This window comes from Poecilia formosa, unplaced genomic scaffold (assembly GCF_000485575.1).
Source record: "Poecilia formosa unplaced genomic scaffold, Poecilia_formosa-5.1.2 Scaffold250, whole genome shotgun sequence".
NCBI classification, from domain to species: Eukaryota; Metazoa; Chordata; class Actinopteri; order Cyprinodontiformes; family Poeciliidae; genus Poecilia; species Poecilia formosa.
The window spans coordinates 913,759-928,358 of record NW_006800189.1 but is presented as its reverse complement, the minus strand read 5'-3'; the positions used below and the strand labels follow the sequence as shown (position 1 = coordinate 928,358).

At 42.7% G+C, this 14,600-nt stretch overlaps 1 protein-coding gene across 1 annotated transcript in view; it reads left to right on the top strand.

Annotated features, from left to right (window-relative positions):
- ptpn23a (protein tyrosine phosphatase, non-receptor type 23, a) overlaps positions 1–14,384 on the top strand; it is a 17,562-nt gene extending 3,178 nt beyond the window's left edge. The window contains exons 3-24 of the mRNA XM_007569898.2: positions 1,147–1,274; positions 2,121–2,197; positions 2,914–2,963; positions 3,039–3,170; positions 3,249–3,329; positions 3,424–3,555; positions 3,654–3,701; positions 4,103–4,159; positions 4,278–4,336; positions 4,434–4,513; positions 4,925–5,039; positions 5,155–5,220; positions 5,386–5,531; positions 6,216–6,533; positions 6,619–6,773; positions 6,852–7,183; positions 7,361–9,746; positions 9,831–10,015; positions 10,863–10,967; positions 11,120–11,258; positions 11,426–11,539; positions 12,289–14,384. Of these exons, the coding sequence (XP_007569960.1) occupies positions 1,147–1,274; positions 2,121–2,197; positions 2,914–2,963; positions 3,039–3,170; positions 3,249–3,329; positions 3,424–3,555; positions 3,654–3,701; positions 4,103–4,159; positions 4,278–4,336; positions 4,434–4,513; positions 4,925–5,039; positions 5,155–5,220; positions 5,386–5,531; positions 6,216–6,533; positions 6,619–6,773; positions 6,852–7,183; positions 7,361–9,746; positions 9,831–10,015; positions 10,863–10,967; positions 11,120–11,258; positions 11,426–11,539; positions 12,289–12,870 (5,487 nt within the window). The 3' untranslated portion in view covers positions 12,871–14,384. The remainder of the gene's footprint in view (positions 1–1,146; positions 1,275–2,120; positions 2,198–2,913; positions 2,964–3,038; positions 3,171–3,248; positions 3,330–3,423; positions 3,556–3,653; positions 3,702–4,102; positions 4,160–4,277; positions 4,337–4,433; positions 4,514–4,924; positions 5,040–5,154; positions 5,221–5,385; positions 5,532–6,215; positions 6,534–6,618; positions 6,774–6,851; positions 7,184–7,360; positions 9,747–9,830; positions 10,016–10,862; positions 10,968–11,119; positions 11,259–11,425; positions 11,540–12,288) is intronic.
- Positions 14,385–14,600: the final 216 nt, after the last annotated feature.

Below are 14,600 nucleotides of genomic sequence, written 5' to 3'. Positions count from 1 at the left end.
TCTTCCTCTGTTCAGTCATTTAATGAGTTTGAAAAGCGACTTTTCTACCACCATCTATCAGTTTCACCCTGAATGTTCCCCTGAAGGGAACGATAATTTTAGCTCCGTACAGTAGCTAAAATTATCTTCTTTAATTTGTATATAAGACTTTTATATACTTTTATACAAGTTTGCTACATATAGATTCTATCAATCTTCTTAAATGAAAAAAGGCATTTTTTTTTTTTTTTTTTTATCAGAGTAACTCCAATGTTTAACCAGGACAACCAGGACAAATATGCAATTTGTTCTTTCATCAAATTACCTTTTGCTACACAAATTACATTATGTCAGTCCTTATAAAACATGCTTTAATATCATAATCTTAATTTATTGCTGTTGTTGTAAACAACACTGAAAATGCTTCATGTTCCTGACCAGCTGACCTCTGTCCCAGTTTGCTGAAAACCAGTGTTTCACATAGCAGGAGCATTTATTAAAAATATTCCACTGTATTAAAATGCAAAAGTGGAGAACAGAGGTGAAATTTGCAATTACATATTCAACAGGTGATTTCAAAGTAAACATTGGGAAGACACAGTAAGCCCTCAGATTATTCAAATGCAAATCAGCCTTTTGTTATTGTTTTTATTTTAGTTCTTTTGACTGAAATCAAGCAGATAAAAATGAAGGGCCTCTTTGAAAGTTTTAAGAGAATAACCATCGACCTGCTGGTTCTTAGAAGGTTAGATTTAGCTCTTCTGCTTCTATTAAATCTATGATTTCCTGTGAAGTCAACACTTCACCTTTTACTTCAAGCAGTTTGAGTAAAAGCAACTTTCAAACTTCTCTTCTTTCTCTGCTGTTTTTAATTTCCACTGGGACAGTCTAACGCCAGATGATTGAAGTCAAATGTTCGGTGGAGTGGATGAATGATGTGCGCTTTGTTTAGCATCTCATCAGTTCCTGCTCTGATCTAAGCTGTAAATCACATCGAAATTGACACACCTAAAATAATGAGCTGTTTGCAAAGTCATTAAGGGAATGATAAATGATACACAGCAGTATTACATCTCAGCGCTGTCTTATGTAATGTTTTAAACTTGTAGCGGTGAGCGTAATTGGTTTTAGTGCTGCAGAAATGTATGATTTGTGTGTGTTTCACAGAGTGCTGTGAATGTGACGAGAGATTTCGAGGGATGCAGCACCCTGAGGAAGTACTTCGGCCAGCTGCACTACCTCCAGAGCCGAGTGCCACTGGGGCCAGGCCAGGAGGCGGCGGTGCCCATCTCATGGTAGGAACCTTTGAGCTGCAGACGTCTGACGAAGTCACACCTTAGACTTTGATCTGGATGTCAACGTCCCTTTAAATCTGTAGGCACAATGCAGATTTGCCTACAGGAGTTAAACAGGAGCTCTGTTTAACTCCTGTTAAACAGAACAGTTTAACATGAGTAATGGTAAAAGCTGTAATGGTGCTTTTGTTATTGATTATTGTCTGACAGAATCAAAGCGACTCTCATTCCCCCTTTGGAAATGAATGAAAGCTCTCATTAACTGCAAGCAACTAATTATTATTTTACTAATTGATTATTCTACAGATTAGTCTGACCATTAATCAAATAAAAAAGGGGACATTCTATAAATTACTCATTTAACCACTGAAACCCTGTTTAAATAATAATAGGCATGCAGATTCAAATAAACAAATAATTCCTTTACCTTTTTTAAATAAGACGAGCCATTTTATTGCCTAAAATGCAATAACATACTACTGCTTTAGTAAATTTGAACTTCAACATAAAATAAATGCCACTTGAGGAGTTATCTTAAATGCAATATCTATATTTATAATGTCCAAATTTTCATAACTACTGCTCTGAATACTTTGTTCTTTCAGCAAATTACCTTTTTTGAGTCTGTATTCTCCAGTCAGCGATTAAACAATTACTAAATTAGTTGCTGATTATATCATTAATCTGATGAATTGTTTCAGCCCTACACATGTTGTCATTTCTTTGCCTCAGAAAGCAAAGAAATTGCTTGAGTTTTATGTTAAAGCACTGTACTTTGAAAACTTTTCAAACTTCCTGTTACTGACGTTCATTTTTGCTGATGCTGTGCTTTTAATTTCCATTCAGGACTGAAATTTTCTCTGGAAAAACGGTCACCCACAATGACATCAGCTATGAGCAGGCCTGCATCCTTTACAATCTGGGTGAGTTAACTTACTTGCTATAAGTTATAGTTTTAAAGATTTTATTATTTTTTTTATTCTAGGAGCAAATGAATCACCTCATATTTGTGTTTTACAGTCGTCTTTAGGTAAAAGAAATTACCTGAAGAGCTGTGTCACTTCAAATGTATACCCCGGGAAACAAGCTGTCATGAATTTCTGATTTAAAGCTACTAGAATTTTTTTATGTAAAGAAACCCATAAAATATTAGTTAGAAAGAAAGAACTTGGACTTTGCTGCAAACGTTTTATGTTTCTTGAAAGGTCGTTAGCCTCATGTTCAGGTATGAGGCTGAATTTCAGACTTCAATTTAAACCAACTTAAAGTCCCGACACTATTGCCGCTGGTGTTTATATCATCCTTGTACTACCCACAATGCACTGCATTCCATAATATAAATAAATAGACAAACTTTATTTTTTATTTTAAATATCCAATTGCAGTGGTAATCTAATAATATATATGGTTTTCAGGAATCTAAGATGAATTATTATTTTTATTAGTGGTCTGGTTAATTTATTATGTATTCAAGGAACTGTTAAAGCATTCAATAATACCTATGATTAAACTACAAGCCAATTTGCAATATAAATTGAGAGGCAAGCATGTGCTGCAGGGAATGCGGATCTGATTGCATGTTAAGATGCATACATTCAGACGTTAAACCTGCTCCGACCTTTGTGTGGAATCTCTCCAGGAGCGCTGCACTCCATGTTGGGAGCCATGGATAACCGGGTTTCAGAGGAGGTATGCTTGTTCTCTGACAGAGCAGCTGCGTCTGTGATTGTTCTCCCAGAGTGACCGACTCTGCTGTGGTTTCAGGGCATGAAGGTGTCCTGCACTCACTTCCAGTGCTCAGCCGGAGCATTCTCCTACCTGAGAGACCATTTCAGCCACAACTACAGCGTGGACATGAGCCACCAGATCCTTAACCTCAACATCAACCTTATGCTGGTACGTAAGCTAAAGCACAGCAGGCCTAATCTCAGTTACACACAGAAACATTTCATCAGTCTGTTTCTGTTTCCCCAGGGTCAGGCTCAGGAATGTCTCTTAGAGAAATCCATGTTAGACAACCGGAAAAGTTTCCTGGTTGCCCGCATCAGTGCTCAGGTTCAGTTTTCCCTTAAAACTCATTATATTCCATAGTATCGACATGACCAATGATTTTAATGTTTTTAAAAGTTGACGTGTGTTGTGCTTGTAGGTGGTGGATTATTATAAAGAGGCCTGCAGGGCTCTGGAGAACTCCGAGACAGCCTCGATGCTGGGGAAGATCCAGAAAGACTGGAAAAAACTGGTTCAGATGAAGATCTACTACTTTGCTGCTATTGCACATGTGAGTAGCCAGGGGGAGCATCCGTAAGGGTTTAATGTGATTTGTTAATGCACACATAGCTTTGGTATTTTGTTTGTGACCTGTTTCTTTCCCAACAGCTTCATATGGGAAAGCAGGCAGAGGAGCAGCAGAAATACGGAGAACGGGTGAGTACAATATTTAGTTTTTCTTTTGACTTTTTCTGTTGTAATAAAATACAATTAAGTCAAGAAATCTTTTTAAAAAATGCAACAAATTTTTATTTAACTACTTAATTTCTGTACCTTTGCTTATTATCAAGATTTGCATACCTATTTTTTACAAACAACAAGAAATAAGAATTAAAGTGAGACAGAGAAAGAGAGAGAGAGAGAGAGAGAGAGAGAAAATATTTACCATCTTTAAGTTCATCAGTGCTCTTCCTAAAATCATTTTAAAGATACACTGTAAGGGAGCCCATCTGGGGACATGGGAGAAAAAACACATGGCCTTGACTTAATGACTCTATCGATTCACTGAGTCATGTTCAGTTTTTAACTATATTACTGAAATCATCTGTTTCCTGCAGCTGGCATATCTGCAGAGCTCTTTGGACAAACTCAGTGAAGCCATCAAACTAGCTAAGGTAAAGTAATTTTGCACATGGTGCCACTGTAACTTGTTTTACTGTAACTTATTTTACTATCTGAAATCAAACTTGTTTTGTTTTTTTTGTTGTTTTTTTTTTATTGTGATCCTTCCAGGGTCAACCTGACAGTGTGCAAGAGGCCCTGAAGTTCACCATGGATGTCATCGGAGGAAAGTGAGCAGCGGATCTTTTATTGATCAGATTTTTTAGCATTTTTGCTACTAATGAATTAAAAGATGTTTATTTAAATGATTTTGTTTCCAATCTCTAGGTTTAATTCTGCCAAAAAGGACAACGACTTCATCTATCATGAGACTGTTCCATCGCTGGAGACTCTAGCCTCAGTTAAAGGTAACACAAATGTTTATGTCAACTAACGCATCCATGCAAACCTGGATTTGCATATGCTACAGGTGTATATCAGTACTAACATGTGTGTATTGAGGTAAGCATATTTCTGTGTGTTTGACTTAAGGTAGCAGGAATCACTAAACAGGTTTATATCTGTCGTCTGTTTCGTTTCATTCTTGATTTATTGATCTGCTTGATGTTTATGTATTTAGAATTTAATCTGAAATTATTCACAAATGAGTTTTTTCTTTCTTGTTCAGATATATTTACAGTTTCTTTGCTTTGGTAACAATCTTTGTTTTTCAAGATATTCAGTATCATATAAAAAAAACGATGGAAACCATTAAATGTCCAATGCCGAAGCCATGGGACTCAAAGCTCTTTGTTCTGGTTTTTCTATTTGCCTTCCAGGTGCTCCGCTGGTAAAAGCTCTGCCGGTTAATCCGACTGACCCCAGTGTCACTGGACCAGACCTGTTTGCTAAACTGGTGCCCATGGCTGCCCATGAAGCGTCTTCTCTGTACAGGTAGGCTCTTCCCTTGTGGATAATTCTTGGATCTTAAGATGTTGTAGAACTAGAAATTTATTGAAATTTTCAAGGATTAACATGGTTTAATGTTTCCTTTACTTTCTTTTAACAGTGAGGAGAAAGCCAAGCTGCTAAGGGACATTATGGCCAAGATTGACAGCAAGAATGAAACCTTAGAGTGAGTGATTGTGTGATTGTATATAAGGTGGTTGTGAGAAAGCGATCATTGACGTTTTTTTGACAAAATGCACATCTACAGTATGAACAAATAGGATTTGTTCATCAAATTCTTGCTGTCACATTTTATTTTTCTACATCAGACTGACTTATTATTTCCCTGCAGGCAGTTTATGGACTCGTTGGGCTTGGAGCCAGAGTCTGTTGACAACCTGGATATGTACAATCACATCCCGCCGGTTCTGATGGAGAAGTGTGCTGCCCTCAGTGTCCGACCCGACACCGTCAAGAGCCTCATTCAGTCCATGCAGGGTTGGTAGAAAGAACATACATCTATAAACCTCTTGAACCACAAAGTTTAAAGTAGAGAATAAATATGATGCTGTTTTCATTCAGCTGGAATGGTCAGAGTTGATGTGAAAATGTATAGAACTAAATTCAGGGCAATTCTACAAAAAGACCTGTTAGAAGTCGCTAAAGATTAAAAGCTGAGGTTCACCTTCCAGTAGGACAACAACCCCAAACATGCATCAAGAGATGCAAAGCAATGGTTCAAATCAAAGAATATTCATGTTTTAGAATGACCCAGACAAAGTCCAGGTCTAGATTCAGTTGGAAATCTTGAGAATTGATGTTCCTGGATGCTTTCCTTGCAGTCTTGCTGAGCTTAAGCTGTTTTGGCAAAGAAAGTTTGGCAAAGATTTCAATCCCTAGATGTGAGGAACTGGCAGAGACACCCCAAAAGACTTCCAGCTGGAGAATGAATACACAGCACTCTTCGGATTTATTTATAGAAATGTTGCTGGAGATCATATATAATTTTTCTTCCACTATGCAAGTTGTCAATTGCACAAAATCACAATAAAATACATTATGTTTTTGGTGGAAACATGACAAAAATCCTGAGAAACTCAAAGCAGAGTAAATACTAAACGCTTGAGGCACTCCAGATCTAATTTGCATGCATAAATTAACTTCCCGTCTTTGTGTTTTCAGTCCTCTCAGGAGTGTTTACCGATGTGGAATCTTCACTGAAGGAGATCCGAGATGTTCTGGAAGGAGACGAAGCCGGCGAGCGAACTCTTCAGGAAATGTGTGGCCCCACTGCAGCCGAGCTACATCCGGCTGCGCAGAGCCAAGCTCTGGCTGAGATTCAGAGAGACCTTGAGAAGTACATGGAGGCCCATGAGAAGGCCAGCTTTACCAACACAGAACTACACCGGGCAATGAACCTGCACATCAGCAACCTGAGACTGCTTGGGGGACCTTTGGAAAGTCTCAGAGAGGCTCTGCCAAGGCCCCAGCTCAGTGAAGGTGAGGGTGGAGGCACCAGTCATTCTGTCAGTGTCAGTCAGTATATGAATCTATGAATGTGTGATTGATATAAAATGCTTTATAGAGGAAATGGCAGGGCTGCAGCGTATGAAGAGAATCCTGGGAAAGGTTCAGGAGATGAGGGAACAACGGGGCTCTTTGGAAAAACAACTCCGTGACCTCATTCAAACGGATGACATCACCACCACTCTTGTTACCACAGAGAGAGCAGACATGAAGGTACAATACTACTTACTTCTAATAAAGTACATCGTTGTTAAATAAAATACTTAAAAAATTTATAAAATCTTAATCCAGCGTATATTTGAGGACCAGCTGAAGAAGTACGAGCAAGTAAAGGTCTATATTGACCAGAACCTATCAGCACAGGAAAACATCCTGAAGGCCCTGACTGAGGCAAATGTCCAGTACGCCTCGGTACGTAAGGGCCTGAACCAGACCGAACAACAGTGGAACAGCACAGTCCAGGGACTAGTGGGCTCATATGAAGCCTATGAAGACTTGATGAAGAAGTCCCAGGAGGGAAAGGAGTTTTATGATGACCTGGAAGCCAAAGCCTCACGTCTGCTGGAGAGAGCCAAGACCCTGTGTCACACCAGGGCAGAGGAGAGGAAGCCTCTCCTGGAAAAGTAAGTTCTGTTGAGAGGATTGCTGAAATTGTTTTCACACCTAATAGTGTGGTAGACTCAGACTAGACTGAGTCTACCACAAACAGGGCTGTTGTAAATGCACCCTTATTGTTTTGTAAAGGTATTTAGTATGTACTTAATTTGTACAGAAACCAAGAGCTTTGCTTTGCATTGCAGGGATAAAAAGCCCCCAGCGCGGCCTACAGCTGCTAAGCCTTCCCTCAAGCCGAGAACGTCTGATGTGGATTCTGGATCTTCTAGCCTTGAGGATCCAGAACTGGCCCAGCTCAATGCAGCCATCATGGCTTTAGGAGGCGACCTGCCCGAGGACCTTCGAAGCCTCCCTCCTGATATTTCTTCCCTCCCTGCCACTGCAGGTCGTCTGCCAGGTCCTGGTGGCAGCTCCCTGCCTTGGGCTGGTGGTCCTGCTGCAGGCATTCCTCATTTTCCTCCCAACCTTCCACCCCCTGAGCTTCTGGCAAGAATTGCTCAGTTTCCCACTTCTGGGGGTCTACCAACACAGGGTCCTCTACCTCGTGTGCCCCTCCCTCAGATGACTCATCACAGGCCTCCTCAAATGCCTGCCCAGCCGGTCGTGTCTGGTTACCGGGCGCCTCCTCCTCAGGCGCCTCAACCGGGCCTTGTTGCTCCAGTCCCTGTCCGCCCATCTACCACAACTGTGGACAGCATTCAGGCTCCCATCCCCAGCTATACCCCCACCCCGCACCACCCTGTCCCTCCTCCGGCCTCTAGTGGTTACACTGTGCCACAGATTGGAGCATATCCACACATGATGAATCACCCGGGAGCCCCCATTCAAGTCCCAGGTCAGACAGCTGCACCTCAGAAGCATCCACAGCCGTACCCCCAGTCTATTGCCCAACCTCTTCCTCAGGGGTATCAGCCAGGACCAAGGGCCACTCCTATTCCAACTCAACAAGTTTACACCCCTGGATACATTCCACCTCAGCCTAATGTTCCTCCAAATTACCAGCAGGCATTTCCAGGTCAGCTTCATCAACACCAACAAAATGGTTTTCCTCCCCGACCTCAGGTACCGCAAAGCTATCAGGCTCCACAAAACTTTGTACCCCAGCAACACCCTCAGATGATGCCAGGCTCTATGCCGAGGCCTCCCCAGACTGCACATCCACCAACATCTTCAACTTCTCACCCAACACCTCCGCTATCTGCCCCATACTCACCCTATCCCAACCAACAGATGCCCCCTGGACTCCCTCACCAACAGATGCCACAGCACCAACAAATTCCAGTCCCTCCTGGTGCTCAGCATGTTCTGCCACACCAACAGATGCAAATACCAGGTGGTCACAGAGCACAGCTGCCGCCTACGAGTCAAACAATACCTCCTGTGTCACATAACTACATTCCCCCAAACCTGCATCCTCAGATGCCTCCTTCCTCTCAGCCACATGTGCCCTCTGGTCCCCAGGTCAACCTGCCAAGAGGCCCTGTTCCCCAAATGCCTCAGAATGCATTAGCTGCACAGCGTCCACCCATTCCCATGCAGATGCCGAGTCAACCCCAGCCTCACCCTTCTCATCCTGGAGGGGGTTGCTACCCTGGTGGAGCTCTAATGATGCCTCAGCAGCCTTTGGCACCCCAACCTGCATCTCTCCAACAACCTCAGGTTTCTCTCCCCATGACTCACTCCCAACCTGCTACTCTCTATCCTTCTGCAGCAGGGACAAATGTACCTCCAGGTGCCCCCCAACCACCCACTGTGGTCGGCCCCCTCTCCCCTGCAGCTCCACACATGATTTCGCCCTGTCCTGGAGGTCCCACAGTAGTGCCACCAACCAACACTGTTGCACCTTCCCCTTCTCCATCCCCGTCCCCGTCTCCTGCTCCTGGTCCAGCCTCTCTGGGTATGACACCCACTCCTGGAGGCACAGCCCCACCCACTCTTCCCACCCCATCTGGTGTTCCTCCATCCACATCTTTGTTTCAACGCCAAAACTCTAGCACAGATGATCTCCTCTCCTCCAGCCCAGAGAGCCAACACGGAGGCACCAAGGGGCCTACCAACGTCCTCCAACCCACCAAAGCAGACCCTCAGGATGGGGAGCGTCGAAAGAAGAACTCACAGGGAGTTCTGCTGATCCAGGGAGATCCGTACCAAGCCCCGGAACGTGTGGCCCGTCTTCACAGTGAACTGGGACATTATAGGGCCCAGGTAGAATCCCTGGAGCTCCCCTCAGAGAATGAAGGAGGGGTGTCTGTACTGGACGCCCGTTGGAAAGAGCTGCAGGAGCAGCAGGAGAAGGATGCCCGGCAGCTGTCCATCGCCATCGCCCGCTGCTACACGATGAAGAACCGCCACCAGGATGTCATGCCTTATGATTTCAACCGTGTTGTTCTGCAGTCAGGCAAAGATGACTACATCAACGCCAGCTTTGTGGATGACTTGTCGCCGTACTGCCCTCGCCTGATTGCCACTCAGGCTCCGCTCACCGGCACCGCGGCCGACTTCTGGCTAATGGTGTACGAGCAGAAAGTCTCGCTCATTGTCATGCTTGTTTCGGAGCAGGAGCTCGACAAGGTACCACGTTTTAAAGCATGATATCAATGAATTTAAGTGTTTTTTCACATTTTCTGACCTTTGCTTTTGTGAAATGTTTCCCAGGGAAAAGTTTTGCGCTACTTCCCCACAGAGCGCGGCCAGCAGCTCTCTCAGGGACCAATCACACTCAGTCTCACCACACAGAAGATGACGCCGACCCATGTGGAGCGCATGATCAGTTTGCAGTACCGTGACCAAAGCCTGAAGCGGACCGTCGTCCACCTCCAGTTTACATCCTGGCCAGAGCTGTAAGAGTTTTACTAACACTCCTATGAGGCTTTTTCTGGCTAGTATAATTTCTATTTTACAAACTGCTGGTTAATTTATCATGTTTAAAGATCAAAAATGGGGAACATTCCTAGTCCTGATGCATTAATTAGAAGAAAAAAACAGGTTTAGGTTATCCGGCATCTGAAAATTGATCGGAGTGGATTCATGAAAAATTGGTCAATTCCCATCACTAGCCGATTGATTGGTGCATCTCTGTTATAAATTTAACAGGACTTCCCTTTTCTGGTTTTAGGTTAGTTGAAATTACCAAAATAATTTCTATTTGCTAAATGCCAGCAAACTGTGGAAGAATATTTTTTAGATATTTTTTGTGACTTTCTATGTGTATTGAGTTTAAGCATTTAATTTGAAGTTAGTTTACCTTATCAGGACTTGTTTGGTGTTGTTTGAATGTAATAAACATGTATTATTCCTAATGGTTCGATGACCTGTAGATCTGTGTAATTGAGAACAAAGATTAGCTTAAGTTTCACGTGGTAAACAAAGTTATTCAAACTGGGGATTTTTTTGTTAAATGTTTTGATCTTGGATAAGTCAGGTGTGTAAGGTGTGTGTGACATTTCAAAACATACAACTTTGCTATATTTTAGTTTACCTTGACCCTGCTGTTGAATGTAGAATACCCTCACAAAATAAATTAATAAAAGTGATGAATGATATATAATTGTAAGTTGAAACAATCTTTTTTTAGTTCAGCTGTATTGTTTTTATCTCCTTAGTGTGGTGCTGGGAAGCATTTCCCTTGAAAACGCTTAAAAAGTGAGAACCCTGATATATAAAGTTTCCTCCTTCTTGTGTTATTAGAGGTCTTCCTGACAGCAAGAGCAACCTGCTGCGATTCATCCAGGAGGTTCACGGACACTACCTCCACCAGAGGCCCTTACTGACTCCTGTTGTGGTTCACTGCAGGTGAGTTCTGAGTTATTCAGGTCAAAACACCAACCCACCATCTGATTTGCGTCTTCTGGCACACATCTGTGGTTGTTTTTCACACCGCAACATTAGTTTTTATTTATTATTTTAGTTAGCACTAATATGAGCCGGTGCTCTTTCTGTCTCAGCTCGGGCGTCGGACGCACCGGCGCCTTCTGTCTGCTGTACGCGGCTCTGCAGGAGCTGGAGGCTGGAAACGGCATTCCAGACCTTCCATTGTTGGTGAAGAAGATGAGACAGCAGAGGAAGAACATGCTGCAGGAGAAGGTCAGATACCAAACTGGCAACCTGGGTTTGGGTTTTAGCTGGGATGTAGGTCAGCCTCGCCAGGGAAAAATTTCAGTTTTATCTTAATGATCAGGATTTCTGTATCAGTACTACTTTATAGATTTTATTACATATTAGAGCGTTGTTGATTATTTGTGTGTTTTCAGCTCCACCTGAAGTTTTGCTATGAAGCTGTGTTGAAACACGCTGAGCAGGTCCTTCAGCGCCACGGCATCAATACTGCCACCTACAGCAAGAACACAAACTCTGCAGCCACAAAGGTTTCTAATAATTCTTACTTTTAAAAAAAATTCCATTTAGTTTTTATTGTTTTACTTAAAATATTTTATTTAAAGCAGGGTTTTGGAAAGTGTGGGAGAACTAGATATCTCAACAATATTATTGCTATTATTTCTTTAAGCTTTTTGCTGTTTCTATATTTGATGTTCCATTGACACTGATGCCATTGGGATGACCTGCTTTAGCTATGCATGGCGCCACATTACATGAGACATCAGTTGCCTTGTCATTTATGATGGTAAAAATATAAACTAGATTCTGCTGTGACTGTAGTTCATTTAGCTTCCTATAAAGAAAAAATAAAAATCAACAACACTGGCAGTGGAGCATCGAGCAACACGTTTGAAAAGTGTGAGGCTTTTCAAACGGCCCCACTTTGAAAAGCCCCTTTTTAAAGCAATGTTTTTATTTGTTTTCATGTTAAACTTCCAGAGGTTTTACTGTCATAATTAACAGACTTCACTGCTTTGTGAGTGAGACAGTTAAAGATGTCAAATTCCGATCCAGATGTTGTTTACTTATTTATTTTATAATGTAATGTGAAGATGAATCTGAAATGTTTCTGCTCGTGTTTTGCACCTCTTCATGTTTAAAGGAGTTCTGGTCAGCAGAGGTACTCACTTCATTTTCAGTAGAACAGAACCAGCAGTAGTTTGATGGATAATCCTGCTGCATTTTTATATTTTTATTGTATTTTAACATTTATCTTGTTTGTGACCCTGCTCTCCAGCCTTACTCCAGACAGGAGTCCCAGCAGGACATCGTCCTCGGCGGCGATATGCCCATCAGCTCCATCCAAGCCACCATCGCCAAGCTCAGCATTCGCCCGCCCAGCGCAGACCCCACCATGGAGGGCGGCGCCTCCTGCGGCCCGGAGGAGCATTTTGGGGTGATGTCACCAACTCTGGACTCAATGGGCGACGTGCAGCTGCTGCAGGACCCCAGTCAGCCTCCGTCATCCTTAAGCCCGCCTCTCACCTCCCCGCCTCACTCTCCTCCGCCACCCAACGGCCTCGATGGTCTCTCCCCATCGACTCCGCCTGCACCCAACCACCAGCCGCTCCCGGAGTTGGCACCTTCAACCAGTCCGCCTCCTGCTTCCTCCGCTCCTGCTCCCTCATCACTGGAGCTGCTGGCCTACCTGACGCCCGAGGCCTTCTCCCTGGAGGGAGGCGGCCGGGGGAAGCAGCGAGTCACCAAGCAGAACTTCCTGCAGCCGGCCGAAGGTCAGGGCATCCACGGGACGCGAGGCGACGACAGCAGCGACCCGCTCAGCAGCCTGGATCCGCTCTGGAGCCTTAACAAGCACTGAGACAAATCAAGGCTGCTGCCGTTCCCTCTTTTCACCACCAGGGGTCAGCAAAAGGCCTGTAGCTTTTTCCCCCCAATCCTGCTTTTGAAGACAAACCTGAATCCTGGGAGTGTCAGAAACACTTTAGAGGAGATTACCAAGATGTGCCTGTTGGCCAGCGGTAGCAGAGAGATCCCTGAAACAAAAACACTCGCTTCTCTTTTCATCACTGGTGGATTCTAGGACCAGATCACTATGCACTTGCATCTCTCAGATTGCTCGGTCACCTTTTGCTGCTTTTCTTTTTACGTTTTGGGACAGCTGTGCACTTCCAGCTCCGACATATTGGGCCGTCTGAAACATATGCACTCCAAACTTCTTCACATGAGGCTGTGAATCTTTGGGCACGCGAGATGAGCTTGGCTAGAGTAGTTTTGAAGCTCCGTTGTCATGGTAACAGATCAGCAAACAAATTGGCACGTTTTAACGTTGATTTATTTCTCTGTAACTCTGTAAATATCCTACATAAAGTTAGATGAGTCCAAAAGAAATCTTCCTTTACTGAAAAATCACTAATTGTTCATTGTTGTAAAGACATTCAATAAAGTAGAAATAATAAAAAGGTATTGTATCAAAGCCTCTTTATTTGAAAATTAGTACAAAGTCTTACATTTTTGTTACAAAATAAGTTACCTCTGTTACAACAGCCTGCAGAAATCTATCACGAGAGGCAGATTTTGTTTGCTCTGCTTAAAGGATTGTCCAGATGTGTAGATGAAATCATATTGACAGATTTCTGCACAGGTACAGGAACTGTCTGCATCTCTCTGCACCCACAGACTCGATATGGAGAAACTGAAAGCATGGGAAGGTGTTCGAATGAAGCACGGAGCTCATCAGTTACCAGGCAGAGTGCTGATGAATATGGATTATTATAAAAAGGTCCGTATCTGAACCAAAACATTCATAAAAAGGCTAAGACTGAAGTGAACTTGCTCCTTAAAAAAAATGTTTGGCATTTTGGTAAATATGAATATTTATCAAACCGTTTCTAGTAGCTACCACACTCTGTACCATCATTAACCAATGGACTGGAACAAGGAACGATCGAGGGACAACGAAGAGCGAGAAAAATGTGGGCTCAACGCCTCAGATCATTTTACGAAAAAGGATTAGAGCCACTGAATTTTTGGAGGAGGGGTGTTCCCTCAAAACTGAGATGGACCAAAAAGTCAGAATGGGCACCTCAGAGCAACCGGCTTCAAACATGTTTGTTGTGTTTAAGATTAAAAATTAATAATTCTGACTTGTTTCTCAAATCCAGAGAGGGAAAAACGTCTGAATTCAGGTAAATAAAAGTTACATTTCTGATTTTTTTTGTCAGTTCTTTTGCTGAGGGATCTCTGAAGGTAACTTTTTGATTTTGTATCTTAAACTTTTTTAATCAGTCTTTTTAGCCAGAGGGCTCTCTAAAGATAAGGATTATAAGGACTGAGATTAAAGCCAGAATTCTGACTTGTTTCTCCAATTGAGAACATTTTATTTAATTTGGACAGAAAAATGTCAAAGTAGACATAAAAGTCAAAATATTGTCTATCAAAAAGTCAATTCTTCCTTTTTTGTCTGGAGATAAGTTTTTTTCCAGAATAAAGTCAGAGTTCTGATTTGTTTCTCAAATTCAGAAGAAAGAAAGGCAGAAATTTGATTTAAGTAGAGTCAGTGGCCCTAATCCTCTTGCGTGTAATTTCATT